The sequence below is a fragment of the Emydura macquarii genome, unplaced genomic scaffold, assembly GCF_026122565.2.
Source record: "Emydura macquarii macquarii isolate MOO-44397 ecotype Brisbane River unplaced genomic scaffold, CSIRO-AGI_Emac_v2 contig_1008, whole genome shotgun sequence".
Taxonomy (NCBI): Eukaryota; Metazoa; Chordata; order Testudines; family Chelidae; genus Emydura; species Emydura macquarii.
The window spans coordinates 110,145-125,570 of record NW_027131145.1 but is presented as its reverse complement, the minus strand read 5'-3'; the positions used below and the strand labels follow the sequence as shown (position 1 = coordinate 125,570).

The 15,426-nt window shown below is 45.8% G+C and overlaps 1 protein-coding gene across 1 annotated transcript; it reads right to left on the bottom strand.

Annotated features, from left to right (window-relative positions):
• Positions 1 to 12,915: 12,915 nt before the first annotated feature.
• Positions 12,916 to 13,857, bottom strand: LOC137150674 (olfactory receptor 5J3-like). The gene has a single exon (XM_067544654.1). The coding sequence runs from the start codon at positions 13,855 to 13,857 to the stop codon at positions 12,916 to 12,918; it is 942 nt and encodes a 313-aa protein (XP_067400755.1).
• Positions 13,858 to 15,426: the final 1,569 nt, after the last annotated feature.

Sequence of the window (15,426 nt, the reverse complement as noted above, 5' to 3'; positions counted from 1 at the left end):
GCACTTGTACTGAGTCCAGTCGGATCTGCTGAGCAATCCTGCTGTCACCCAAGAACCTGGTCTGGAAGTGGGAGAATCCCAGGATTCCACACCAGCGAGGTGAAGGCTCCTGGCCTGACACCTGGAGGTGGGTCATAGAATCATAGAATCCCAGAATATTGGGTTGGCAGGGACCTCAGGAAGTCATCTAGTGCAACCCCCTACTCAAAGCAGGACCAACCCTGATAAATCATCTGGGTCATTCAGTGAGACCTTGAGAGGGACAGAGGTACATCTCACCCTGAAGCGAAACAATTCTTTTCTTTTCTCTCTCCCTTCTTACTTTTTTGCCCATTCCCTCTCTTTTTCATTTTCTGGATTTTTTAAATTTTTTCTATCTTTTCCATTATTTTCTCTTTTTTTCCTTTCTTCTCTTTCTCTCCCCTCCTGCCCACAGCAATCCCTGCTTTTTGTTTTTAATGAGAGGTTGTTAAATGAGTCAAACTCCTTGATGCATTTTTATTCACTCGTTCACTGCACTTTGAAACAGGAGTAGATGAAAGAGCACTAGGGAATTTTAGTTCACGACCATTCAGTCTACAGGGACACGTAATGTGTGGCATGCTAGTGAGGGGTAGGTTTACACCCTGGCTTGCCGCAAACTAAGCCCTACCCTATACTGCAGAGTTAGGTTGACATAAGACATCTTACATCAAGCTAACTGTGTAACCGGACACACGACAGTGTTCCTCCCGCTGCTGTAACTCACCCATTATGCCCATCTAATAAATCCACTTCGGTGAGAGGCATAAGGCTTAGGTCGATGTAGTTCGGGCAATGCAGTATCTGTATAGACACTGCGTTACTTGCATCGTTGCCGCAGCCATGAAACTGACAACAATGTCAGTTCACTGCTGGCAGGGTCCCTGTTTTGAAATTCAGACCCCAGGGCAGGGGTGAATCCAGCTGTGAGCCCTGCGGTGCTGGCATTTGGAGACCCTGTGACCCCTGGCTCACAGCTAGTGCCACAAAACTGACAAGAATGTCAATGTCACTGCTGGTAGGCTCCCTGCTGTGAAATTGAACCCTGCAGCTGGGCTGACAGCTCATGCTGTCATCCCCCAAGACTGCCCCACTTAACTCAGTGCAAGCCCTCCTGGTGAGGATGCGTGCCACTGGCAGAAGGAGGGTAGCGTGGACATGAAAAAAACACAATGATTATTGAGATGGCTGCAAGTTGACCTAACAAGGCCGACTTAATTGTGTGGCGTAGACAAGTCCTAAGTGTTTGTCTACACAAGCCCCGAGACATGGAGAATGAGATTTTCCAATCTGCCTTGTGGGGGGAAAGTGAGGGGGTGGGTTCAAGAGGAAATGGAAATAGTTTTTATTTTCTAGGTTGATTTTTCAAGCGGGGGCTGAGGTGGGATTGACAAAAAACAATATGTTCTGCTGAAATTTTTTACGGCAAAAATATTTTTTGTCAAAATTTTCCCTGACAAAACAGAAAACCCAAAAATGCCGAACAGTTCTAGGTCTGAGCCCAGACAGCGCAGCCTGGACTTGGAGCATTACCTGTGAATGCTGAGGGGCTCTGAACTAGATTCTCATCTTCTCCCAAGACAGAGGTAAGGAAGGACAGCTGTGACATTAGGATCTCCATTGTTTGTCCCTACACAGAGAGCAGAGCATGTGCATGCAATTCATATGCTGTATCTAAGAAAGACAGACCCTGCGTCATAACAGAATCCAACCATGTGCCTAGGCTAAGCATATAACTGGGCTCATTGACATCAACGGGCCCACTCCCATGCTAAGGTTTTGGCACATATTTAATGCCTTGTTGAGTCAGGACCACAAACGCTCCCTGCCCGTGTGAACACAGTGTGTTCCCTGTCCTGTAGAGACTGTGATTGACCCATACCAGGGCTCCCCATGGACCCACTCAAAGTGGTTTCCCATCATGTACAATTATAAGGAACCTCTGTGTGCATCACACACAGTGCCCTCGCCTTAGAATTTCAGCCCCACGGCACCATCCCAGGAGTATCACGCTCAGTTCTGGTTCTCGGGGCAGGTTCTTCTCATTTCTGAATTCAGCCTGCAGACCATTAAGGTGCCCAGAACTAGCGTCAATGCTGCTCAGATGCAGCTCGCGAGACCAACTCCCCTGGGGGTGTCCCATGTCACTTTCTAAAATTGCTAACGATGCCTTTCGTAAAATGGGTGAGCAACGAAGTCAACCAAGGGCCTCTGGCCTGGCATGCTGTTAACTGTCACTGGTAACAAGAATTATAGGAAAGTGGGGACAGAATGATGGGAAAGTTCTTGGGCTGAGGCAGTTGGGTGTTGTCCATATTCCATTACGGTGCCTGACTTTAAGAGACCTTCTCACTTTTAGGATGTATTTACCCAGGAATAAATACCCACAGCTGGCCCAGATCAGCTAACATTGGCTCACCGGTCTCAGGCTTCGGGACTGAAGAATTGCAGTGTAGAGTTTCAAGCACCCTTGCCTGTTATGTCTCTAGGGTCATCTGCACTGCTGGCAGCAATTGTGCATTGCCAGTATCCAGGCCTCTGTGAATTGTTTCGTGGTCCCAATTTAATTGGTAGGCGCAATGGGCCCGAATGAAGCTACCTGGACTTCAGGACATGAGAAAAAAAATCAGATCCAAACACTGCCAATAAAGTTGGTGAGTCCCAGGAGCCAGGACTGAATTTCACAGCCCTGGTCATTCGTCCGTTATTATCTGGACAAGCAGCACATGCAAACCACAATGCTGTGGAACACACCACTGGCTGTCTCAGAAGCCACATCAAGGGAAGCTAGATACGGAGTGTGAACAAACGTCTGGGTTCTGACCTATAGAAATGATCGCCTTGGGGCACTTTTAAAGTGCATTGCCTGCTGGGGGACAGAGAGCTTGTGTCCTTTCTGATCTATCCATTCAGCTCTTTATCTAGTTATCCCTCCATACTTATAGAAGATTAGGGTTGGAAGGGACCTCAGGAGGTATCTAGTCCAGCCCCCTGCTGAAAGCAGGACCAACTACAACTAAATCACCCCAGTCAGGGCTTGGTCAAGCCAGGGCTTAAACCCCCTAAGGATGGAGATTCCACCACCTCCCTAGGTAACCCATTCCAGTGCTTCACCACCCTCCTAGTAAATCCTTCACCATCCTCCTAGTAAACCCTCCTTCTGTGTAATAATCTGGCCAGACATGTAATTGTCTTTTTTGTTGTCTCTGTCCATCAAGATGTCTGTCCATTTTCTCCTCCTTCTGCTGTTTGTCCGTGCTGCCCGTTGGTCTTCCTATCTGCCTGTCCCTGTGTGAATCTGCCTTACGAACTGTTCATCTATCCAAACATCTCTTTGTGCACCTGGCTAAATGTGTTTACACGCCCCTTAACTACCCATCAGAACACACCCACCTCTGTGGCAAGTGGACGTCAGTGGGCAGTGGCTGCTGAGTGGCAACATGTCACAGTCACAGGCACTAAATTCAATGTAAAGTTATAGCCTGATGTTGGGTAACTGAGGAACATCCCTTCTCACTCTGTGTGCAGCTAATTTCACAGGCAAAGCCGGTGGGAATTGGAGCCGATAAACTTATTGCAATGTGAGTGTAACACGCTGCTACCTGCAGCCGTGACAAGGGGATAAACTTAAACAAGATCTGTCTGTGTCCCTGGTGGCTGAGCAGAGAAGAGGCAATGAACCGTCTGTCCATAGCGTGGGAGGTCCTGGACCTTAAGGATGCAGCTGTTTCTATGTGTCTGACCACAGATCTGCAGTGACAGATCCCCAGCGGGGAGGAGCCCTGATCAGTTTCATTTAGAACATGTTCATTTCACTGATGCTTTGTTTAGGAGAAAATAATTAAAAAACAGAAACAAAACCCTGCTTCATTATGTGCTGGTTAAAACCACCGCGTTAGCAACACAGCTAGTACAATGAAATCTCTCCAATTCGCCTCTGTAACACTGCAGAGATTTACAGTAGCAAACACAAAGAGTTATAATGTCATAGGCCTTAATGAGATGCTGCGAAGTCTTCAACCCAGCGGAGACCTGGGCGTTGCCTGGAGATCTGACAAACTTCTCCAGGAATTACCAGGCCAGCGGCAGAAACAAAGTTGCTCTTCATTGTAATGGGTCCCGCGAGGGCCGTTAGACTGCAAATGTTGTCTGGAAATGCAGTGCTCAGTGGCAGTCCCATCCGGGCTGCTTAGAAAGGAAAGGCAGAGGCACTGATTCAAATTAGACAGATTAGACACATTAGACTTGTCCCTGTCACATACTCCCCTGATGGGGGACGTGAAAGGGGTCAACCAATTCATTCCCAGCCCTGTGAAAGGTCGTCCCTGCCTTCACACATTCCATCAGAGTCACACCTCCGGAGGCAAGGCCAGGGGGAGAAGGGGCTGCAGTAAAACTGACATGTAAACAAACCTCAGGGTCCCACTTGCTTAGCAGAGGCAGCACATCCCTGGGCAGGGAGCAAAAGACAATTCCAGGTTTGTGGGCCTGAGGGACAGAGCTGAGCCAGGGAACCTGGCTTGTGACAGGCTCTGATTTCCTGCTCACACACCTCAGCTCTGCCCACGTCCTGTCCTGCCCCCTAACCCACAGCCCCGTCCATTAGTCCATCTCTGGATTCACACCCACTTACCTCTGATGATGCCCCTCCAGCCTGACCCACAATCCCTCTGCTGTCCCAGGCGTGGCTCCCTTCCCAGCGCTGCTGCTGTGCCTCAGTCCTGATTTACATCAATTACTCCTGTTATTCCTGGCCCCAGACTGTTCTCCAGCTCTGCCAATAGGTCACAACAATGAGGGACAAACCACCGCCACTGCCGTCCGACCCCAAACAGACAGCGCTGACAATCACCTCCATTCTGACCTCCGCTAGTCAAGTTCACACACGCACAGTTCTCTGAATGCACCCTCCTGGGTGTGACCTGCAGCTCCCCAGGGCGTTCCAGTGCTGTGTCTGCACACAGTCTAGATGCAGCCCTTGCTGGCCAGGTACTGCATCCGCAGAGCTCTGGTATTTCTGCTGAGTTCTGACCCACAGCATCTCCTGCCAGGCCAGCCCCGGGATGGAGCTGAGCATCTCAATGCATCACAAAGCAATTTATGCCTCCCAGCCCCTAGGCGCATGTTCACTCTGCGGTGCTAGTCCCGGAACCCATCTAGCTGCACCAAAGTACACTGGTAACAGCCCATAGCATCACTTCACTTACAAAGGCATATGGAACAACAAAACATATCTCCACTGTCAACCCAATCACCTTCCAACACCTTCTGCATTGCACAAAACTTTGATATTCATTTTCATATAATCACAGAAAATGAAGGTTGGAAGGGATCTCAAGAGGTATGTAGTCCCACTCCCCGCTCAAAGCAGGACTAACCCCAACTAAATCACCACAGCAAGGGATTTATCAAGCCAGGTCTTAAATACCTCTAAGGATGGATATTCCACCACCTCCTTAGGTAACCCATTCAAGAGCTTCACCGCCCTCCTAGTGAAAAAGTTTGTCCTAAAAGAAAACGTAGACCTCCCCCACTGCAACTTGAGACCATTGCTCCTAGTTCTGTCATCGACTACCATTGCTCCTTGTTCATCTGCCACCACTGAAAACAGCCTAGCTCCATTCTCCCTGGAACCCCCCTTTCAGGTAGTTAAAAGCCGCTATGAAATCCCCCCTCATTCTTCTCTTCTACAGACTAAACAAGCCTAGTTCCCTCAGCCTCGCCTCATAAGTCTTGTGCTCCAGCCCCCTCATCATTTGTGTTGCCCTCCGCTGTACTCTCTCCAACTTGTCCACATCCTTCCTGTAGTAAGGGGCCCAAAACTGGGCATAATACTCCAGATGAGGCCTCACCAGTGCCGAATGAAGGGGAATAATCACTTCCCTTGATCTGCTGGCAATGCTCCTACTAATGCAGCCCAATATGCCATTAGCCTTCTTGGCAACAAGGACACACTTTTGACTCATATCCGCTTCTTGTTCTCTGTAACCCCCAGGTCCTTTTCTGCAGTCTGGAGCAGTCCATGGGATTCTTCTGTCCTAGATGAAGACTCTACACTTGTCCTTGTTGAACCTCACCAGATTTATTTTGTCCCAATTCTCCAATTTGTTTAGGTCACTCTGTATCCTATCCCTACCTTCCAGCGTATCTACCACTCCTTCCAGCTCAGGGTCATCCACAAACTTGTTGAGGGTGCATCCATTCCATCATCCAGATCATTAACGACGATGTTGATACCGACACAGTGATTCCTGTCTAGAAGTTAAGGTTGATCTTGGGTTTAATGCACTTGTGCTAAAAACTCTGTTTAAATCCTGTCTTTGCCATGGACGCTGTATGTGGCATTAAGTAGGTCACTTAGGTTGAAGTTCACAAACCAAAGTGAGTGGTAGTTGTGTGTCCAAATCCCCCAAGCAGGCTGGAAACTTCGGCCTTAAACATGGTGGATTGGATTTTCAGCTGTAGAACCCAGCTGTCACTCTTTTGGAGCCAGAGCCCCACCTGGTGTAAATCAGCTGTGACTCCACTGGAGTCACAAACTCCTTGTCTGACTTTGCATAAATTAGACTCATCGACTTTAAGGTCCGAAGTGACCAATATGATCATCTTGTCAGACCTCCTGCACAACGCAGACCACAGAACCTCACCCACCCACTCCTGAAATAGACCCCTAGCCTATGACTCAGTTATTGAAGTGCTCAGATCATGGGTTAAAGACTTCATGTACAGAGACTCCACCAGCAAGTGGATTACTTAAGCAGTCCCTGTGCCTCGGTTTCTCCCTCTGTAAAATAGGGATAATCACACTTCCCAACCTGTCTGGGGCATTGTGATGTTTAAGTCTGTTCATGACTGAGGAATGCTCAGATACCACAGTGATGAGGCCTATGTAAATACCTAGGAAATACAAATAGGTGAATTTGCAGCATCTGGGGATTTAATCTTCAGTGCCTCAGTTTCCCTCTCTTTAATAAGAGGATCAAGCCCTCTCCCTACTTCAAAGGACTGATGGAAGGTTACATTTATCATTGGCTGTGGAGTGCTCAGACTCTGCCATGTTTGTCATCGTTTAGCTACCTAAATAGACATTGCAATCACAAGGAATGGGCTCTCAGCCAGATCCCACTGAGATCACAGGCCAAGCTCTCATTGGCTTCAGTGTTACCAGCACTGGGCCTACATGTGTTACTGGCTGATGAATTAACACTACAAAGGCAAATCTCTGTGGTGCCTGGGGCACTGTGATCTGACCCAAGTGCCGAGTGCCCCAACATGGCTAATGAGATGTTTTGATTTATCAATTTTAGACTCAAATTTTACAGCCAGCAGGGACCATCATGATCATCTAGTCTGACCTCCTGTATATCGCAGCCACAGAAACTCACCCACCTGCTCCTGTAATAGACCCATAAACTCTGGCTGAGATAATGAAGTCCTCAAACCTTTATTTAAAGACCTCAAGTTACAGAGAATTTACTATTTACTCTAGTTCAAACCAGCAAGTGACCCTTGCCCCACACTGCAAAGGAAGGAGAAAAAAAACCTGGTTTCTCCCAACCTGACCTGTAGAAAAATTCCTGCCCAACCCCAAATATGGCGATCAGTTTGACCCTGAGAATGTGGATGAGAGACAACAATCAGGCACATGGGCAAGAATTTTCTGTAGTAACTCAGAGTCCTCCTCATCTAGCGTCCCCTCTCCAGCCTTTGGAGATGTTTGCTAATAGCAGTTTTGGATGCACCATTTTGGCGGACAAACAGGAAGCATTTGGAAATGGAAATGGATCTTCATATAAAAGGAAAAGGAAAAGATGGAGAATGTGGCTCATATCAGAGAAATTCTGTTTGCTTTATGATTTAAACTAGTTTCGACGGGGGACGGGGACCTAAGCCCGAAGGTTAGTGGGGAAGAGGGACACCGCAAGGAAGCAGAAGGAGGAGGGGGCAGCAGGGGAGGCCTCCCGATTCATACTGTGAAAGTAGGCCACTCGGCTACTTATCTCAAGTGCCTGTACACAAATGCAAGAAGCCTGGGAAACAAGCAGGAAGAACTGGAAGCCCTGGCACAGTCAAGAAACTACGACATGATTGGAATAACTGAGACTTGGTGGAATAACTCTCACGATTGGAGCGCTGTCATGGATGGGTATAAACTGTTCAGGAAGGACAGGCAGGGGCGAAAGGGGGAGGAGTTGCACTGTATGTAAGAGAGCACTATGACTGCTCTGAGCTCCAGTATGAAACTGGAAATAAGTCAGTTGAGTGTCTCTGGGTTAAGCTTAGAAGCAAGAACAATAAGAGTGATGTCCTGGTGGGTGTCTGTTACAGACCACCAGACCAGGAGGATGAGGTGGATGAGGCTTTCTTTACTCAACTAGGGAAAGTTTCCAGTTCACAGGACCTGATTCTCATGGGAGACTTCAATCACCCTGACATCTGCTGGAAGAGCAATACAGCAGAGCACAAACAATCCAGGAAGTTTTTGGAGAGTGTTGCAGACAATTTCCTGGTGCAAGTGCTGGAGCAACCAACGAGGGGCCGTGCTTTTCTTGACCTGTTGCTCACAAACAGGGAAGATTTGGTAGGGGAAGTACAAGTGGGTGGCAACCTAGGCAGCAGTGACCATGAGATGGTCGAGTTCAGGATCCTGACGAAAGGAAGAAAGGAGAGCAGCAGGATACGGACCATGGACTTCAGAAAAACAGACGTTGACTCCCTCAGGGAACTGATGGGCAGGATTCCCTGGGAGGCTAATATGAGAGGGAAAGGAACCCAAGAGAGCTGGCTGATTTTTAAAGAGACCTTATTGAGGGCACAAGAGCAAACCATCCCGATGTGCAGAAAGAATAGCAAATATGGTAGGCGTCCAGCTTGGCTTAACAAAGATGTCCTTGGCGAACTTAAACGCAAAAAAGAAGCTTACAAGAAGTGGAAGCTTGGTCAAATGACTAGGGAGGATTATATAAACACTGCTCGAACGTGCAGTAATGAAATCAGGAAGGCCAAAGCGCAATTGGAGTTTCAGCTAGCAAGGGACGTGAAGGGGAACAAGAAGGGTTTCTACAGGCATGTTGCCAACAAGAGGAAGATTCGGGAAAGTGTGGGCCCCTTAGAGAATGAGGGAGGCGACCTAGTGACGGAGGATGTGGAGAAAGCTGAGGTACTCTATGCCTTTTTTGCCTCTGTCTTCACAGACAAGATCAGCTCCCAGACTGCTGTACTGGGTGGCACAGAATGGGAAGGAGGCGAACATCCCACAGTGCTGAAGGAACGGGTCCAAGACTATTTAGAAGGATTGGACATACACAAGTCCATGGGGCCGGATGCAATGCACCCGAGGGTGCTGAGGGAGTTGGCTGAGGTGATTTCAGAGCCATTGGCTATTATCTTTGAAAGCTCGTGGCAACAGGGGGAGGTCCCTGACGACTGGAAAAAAGCAAATCTAGTGCCCATCTTCAAAAAAGGGAGGAAAGAGGATCCAGGGAACTACAGACTGGTCAGCCTCACCTCAATCCCTGGAAAAATCATGGAGCAGGTCCTTAAGGAATCCATTTTAAGGCACTTGGAGGAGAGGAAGGTGATCAGGAACAGTGAACACGGATTCACTAAGGGAAAGTCATGCCTGACCAACCTGATTGCTTTCTATGATGATGTGACTGGCTCTGTGGATGTAGGGAAGGCGGTGGATGTGATATACCTTGACTTTAGCAAAGCTTTTGATACTGTCTCGCACAGTATTCTTATCAGCAAGTTAAAGAAGTATGGGTTGGATGAATGGACTATAAAATGGATAGAGAACTGGCTAGAGCATAGGGCTCAACGTGTAGTGATCAATGGCTCCATGTCTAGCTGGCAACCGGTCACAAGTGGAGTTCCCCAGGGGTCGGTCCTGGGGTCGGTTTTGTTCAACATCTTTATTAATCATCTGGAGGATGGGGTAGATTGCACCCTCAGCAAGTTTGCGGACGACACTAAGCTGGGCGGAGTGGTAGATACCCTGGAGGGTAGGGATAGGATACAGAGTGACCTAAACAAACTGGAGGATTGGGCCAAAAGAAATATAATGAGGTTCAACAAGGACAAGTGCAGAGTCCTCCACTTAGGAAGGAAGAATCCCATGCACAGCTATAGACTGGGGACCGACGAGCTGGGCAGCAGCTCTGCAGAAAAGGACCTGGGGGTAACGGTGGATAAAAAGCTGGATATGAGTCAGCAGTGTGCCCTGGTTGTCAAGAAGGCTAATGGCATATTGGGCTGCATTAGGAGGGGCATTGCCAGCAGGTCACGGGAAGTGATTATTCCCCTCTATTCGGCATTGGTGAGGCCGCATTTAGAATACTGTGTCCAGTTTTGGGCCCCCTCTACAAAAAAGATGTGGACAATTTGGAGAGAGTGCAGCGGAGGGCAACCAAAATGATTAGGGGGCTGGAGCACAGGACTTATGAGGAGAGGCTGAGGGAACTGGGCTTGTTTAGTCTGCAAAAGAGAAGAGTGAGGGGGGATTTGATAGCGGCTTTTAACTACCTGAAAGGGGGTTCCAGGGAGGATGGGGCTAGGCTGTTCTCGGTGGTGGCAGATGACAGAACAAGGAGCAACGGTCTCAAGTTGCAGGGCGGGAGGTCTAGGTTGGACATTAGGAAAAAGTTTTTTACTAGGAGGGTGGTGAAGCATTGGAATGGGTTACCTAGGGAGGTGGTGGAATCTCCATCCTTAGAGGTTTTTAAACTGAGGCTTGACAAAGCCCTGGTTGGGATGATATAGCTGAGGTTAGTCCTGCTTTGAGCAGGGGGTTGGACTAGATGACCTCCTGAGGTCCCTTCCAACTCTAATATTCTATGATTCTATGATTCTAGAGAGCAGCAAAGGATAAAAAATGAGAAGGAAGCAACGTTCTGGGTACCACATTTCAGGAAAGATGTAGATAAATTGGAGAAAGTCCAGAGAAGAGCAACACAAATGATTAAAGGCCTAGAACTCATGACCTGTGAGGGGCGACTGATAAAACTGGGTTTGTTTAATCTGAAGAAGAGAAGACTGAAGGGGGACATGATAACAGAGTTAAAGTTCATAAAAGGTTGTTACAAGGAGGAGCGAGAAAAATTGTTCTTTTTAACTTCTGAAGATAGGACAAGAAGCAACAGGATTAAATTGCTGGAAGGACTTTTTACGTTGGACATTAGGAAATACTTCCTGACTGCGAGGGTAGTTAAGTACGGGAATAAATTGCCAAGGGAAGTTGTGGAATCTCCATCATTGGAGATTTTTAAGAGCAGGTTAGACAAACACCTGTCAGGGATGGTCTAGATAACACTTAGTCCTGCTATAACTGTAGAGGACTGGATTCGATGACCTCATCGTGAGGTGTCTTCCAGTCTTATGGTTCTATGGTTCTATGATTAGAGGAACTGGATGGAAGATGATAATTCATAGATTTTTAAAGCCAGAAGCCACTGTGATCTTCTATGCTAACCTCCTCTTTTAAACACAAGTCATAGGACATCCCTGAATTAATTCCTGCTTCAAGTCCATTAGTTGTGGTTGCACTAGAGCAGATCTTTCACAAAACAAATTCTGTCAGAGACAGCTCCTCTGTGAAATGACAATGATGAATACAAATGAAAATACATTGCTCATGTTACTCTTATTATTGTATTGCCATGACCTTCAATTATTGATAGCAATCGAATAAGCAATTTTCAAAGTAGTCTAAGCAAGCTCCAGCCCATTTATTATTATTATAGCACCCTGAGGCCCTAACTGAGATCTCTTCTCCCACTGATACGGATTTGCCACAGGTGATACTCCTTTGACACAAATGGAGTTGTTATAGACTCCTAGACTTTAAGGTCCGAAAGGATCATTATGATCATCTAATCTGACCTCCCGCACACTTAAAGATCTTCACATAGAACTGGTTGAAAAATTCTATATTATTTTTGAACAATTTTATTCCAAAACAATTTGCTGAAAATAAATTATATTTTGGAACGTCCCCCAAAAGTGAATATGTTTATTTCAAATTGCAATTTTCAATCTTTGTTTGTTTCTGTTTTCAAAAACAAACAAAACTGTGTAGTTCTGTTTTCAGATCTCCCCTCCTACCTTTCTCTTCCTAGTAACAGTGGAGAAAAGTAGAAGAGTGAAAGGAAAAATGTAGAGGAAAAGCAGGGGGGGAAATGACATCATACACACTTTGTTTCCTTTTTAAAAAAAAAATTGCCAGATTTTCAGTGGAAGAGAGAGTAAAAAAGAAGGAGGGAAATTCGAAAAATAAAAACAAAATTCTGAAAACCAAAAGTCAACCAACATTTAATTTTGTTTTCCAAACCCAAACAAAACATTTTCTTATGGCGTGGTTAAAATAAAACAAAACAAACAACATTCTTTTTATATTGTTATTTTCTCATTTTTCCACATTAAAATGCACTAATATACAACTTTTTGTGAAAATAAATCTATAAAATTATCATTTGATAAAAAATGTTTGCATTAAAAGCTTTTGATTAGTTATAGGAATTACTCCTGATTTACACCAAGAAAGTGAGAGGAGAATTAGCCCCTTTGACTCAAGGGAATTACTCCTGGTTTACATCTGGGTGTGAGATCAGTGAATCAATACCACAGACTTTACTAGAATTACCCCACATGTATCCCAGGCAGAGGGAGGGGAGAATAAAGTGCAGAGTGTTTGATTTTTGGAAAACTAAGTCTGAGTTTTTCAAATTCATTTAAAGGAACTGGATTCCCAGATCCCACTGGTAACTGTGAAAGTTTAAGCCTAGAGCAGTTCTGGACACAAATTCATAAATACAAATACTTAGTCTATTACACTAGCTTGGTTTTTTGAGACATTGACCACAAGTTCAATGTGTCTTTATTCTCCATTTAACAACGTTAAGATTCCTTGGGAAACTTGAATTTTCCAAATAGTTTCCACAGAGCAGTTTTCACATCTTTGTTTTTCAGGCCATAGATGACGGGGTTTAACATGGGCGTTAAGATGCTGTACTGGAAGGAAATTATTCTATCAAGATCAGATGCTTCAGAAACAGGCTTCATGTACCGGAAACAACCTGTGCCATAGTATAAATTAACCACCATGAGGTGGGAGCTGCAGGTGGAGAAGGCTTTATGCCTGCCCTTTGCCAAGCGTATCCTCAGGATGGTGGAGATTATGTAAATGTAGGAGACCAGGGTGAGGAGGAAGGAGCTTGATCCAAAAATTATAACAGATGTAAGAAGCACCAGTCTAGGGGTCAGTGTCTCAGAACAGGACAAGACTAAGAGCGCAGGGGGCTCGCAGCTGAAATGGTTAATTTCATTGGGACCACAGAAGTGTAAACTTAATACAGAGACAGTGTTGGCCAGTGCATACAAGAACCCAGATATGCAAGAGCCACAAAGCAAGAGACAACAGACTTGCTTATTCATGGTCCCCACGTAACGCAGCGGGTTACAGATGGCGGCGTATCGATCATACGCCATCGCCGAGAGAATGAAAACTCCAGTGCCACCTGACAAAAGGAAGAGGAAGTTCTGTGCAAAGCAGCCGTTGGCTGATATTGTCTTTCTCTCTGCTAGGAAGTTCTGCAGCATCTTAGGGACGGTGACTGAGGAATAGCAGATGTCCACAAAGGACAAATGGAACAGGAAGAAGTACATGGGGGTGTGGAGTTGAGGATCGCTGCTTATCACCAGCATGATCATCATGTTCCCCAACAGGGTTATAGCATAAATAACCAAAAACACCAGGAAGAGGAAGATCTGGAGGTGTGGGTCATTGGAAAGTCCCAGGAGGATGAATTCTGTCACCATGGTTTGATTTTCCATGTTCATGTATTGCTCAACATGATGAGCTGTAAAACATAAAATGAAGGAGTCACAAAATAAAAATACATCAACAAAACGAGGACCTCAGTCCTCAATCCTACCACTTCCTTGGGTAAATAATTTTTCATCACGCTGAGCATCAGTGTCCCTGTCTGTAATATGTGGATAATGATAGGGATGCTCCTTTAAAAAAAACTATCTGAGAACTGCTGATGAAGCTTTACTGATAAAGTTTGCAGACATCACAAAATTTGGGGGAGTGGTAAATAATGAAGAGGACTGATCACTGATGCAGAACAGTCTGGATCACCTGATAAGATGGGTGTAAGCAAAAATAGGTGTTATTCAATATGTCTACATGTAAATGTCGACATATGGGAACAAAGAATGTAAGCTGCATTTACAGGATGGGTGACTCTATCCTGGTAAGAAGTGACTTTGAAAAAGACTAGGGGTTTATGATGGATAATTAGCTCAACATGAGATCTCAGTGCATCATTGTGGTCAAAAGGGCTAATGCGATCCTTCGCTCTATAAACAGGGGAATCTAGGGCAGGAGTAGAGAGGTTATTTTACTTCTGTATTTGGCATTCATGCGACTGCTGCTGGAATACTGTGTCCAGTTCTGCTTCCCACAATCCAAGAGGGATGTGGATAAATTGAAGATGGTTCAGAGAAGAGTTACAAGAATGATTAAAGGATTAGAAAACTTGCCTTTGATAGACTCAAAGAACTCTATTTATTTAACTCAATCTATTTAACTTAACAAGGAAAAGGTAAGTGGGTGGCTTGATCAGAGTCTATAAGAATCTACATAAGGAACAAATATCAGGTAACAGGCTCTTCAGTCTTGCAAAGAAAGGTATAACATGATCCAATGGCTGGAAGTTAAAGCTCGATGTATTCAGACTGGAAATAAGGCATAAACTGATAACGGTGAGAGCAATAATTTGACTAGGGTCATGGTGGATTCTCCATCACTGATCATTTTAAAATCAAGATTGGATGTTTTTCTAAAAGATCGGCCCTACAACTTATTTTGGGGACATTCTCCAGCCTGTTCTATATAGGAGATCAGACTAGATGATCACAATGGTCCCGTTGGACTCTGGAATCTATGAAAATGCTATATACAGGCAGGTGCTATCATTATTATTCATCCACTACTTTCATGCTACCAGACAGCCAGACTGTAAATTCACCCAGGCATGAGGGCTATCCAAAAGGATTTAGACACCCAACAGCCAATTTAGTACCATAAATTCCAGATATAGGTGCCATTGGGATTCACCAAACACCTTCTCATTAGCCCCTGAATCCTGTAGGCCCCTAAACTCACCCAGCACCTAAATTTCCCCTGTGAAAGCTCCGTAGGCACCTATGTTTCTGCTACTGGGCATGTGCAGTGCTACCCATTGACACCTGTCTCCAGCCTGTGCCCTGGAGCAATGTACGAACCAGGGGCAGACAGGTGTTCCTCCACCTAACTTGTCTGTGTGTCCCTTGGGTGTGCTCAGACCACACCTAACTCTGCACAAAATGGCCAGGAGGGGGAGGCCATCTCTGATGACCTTT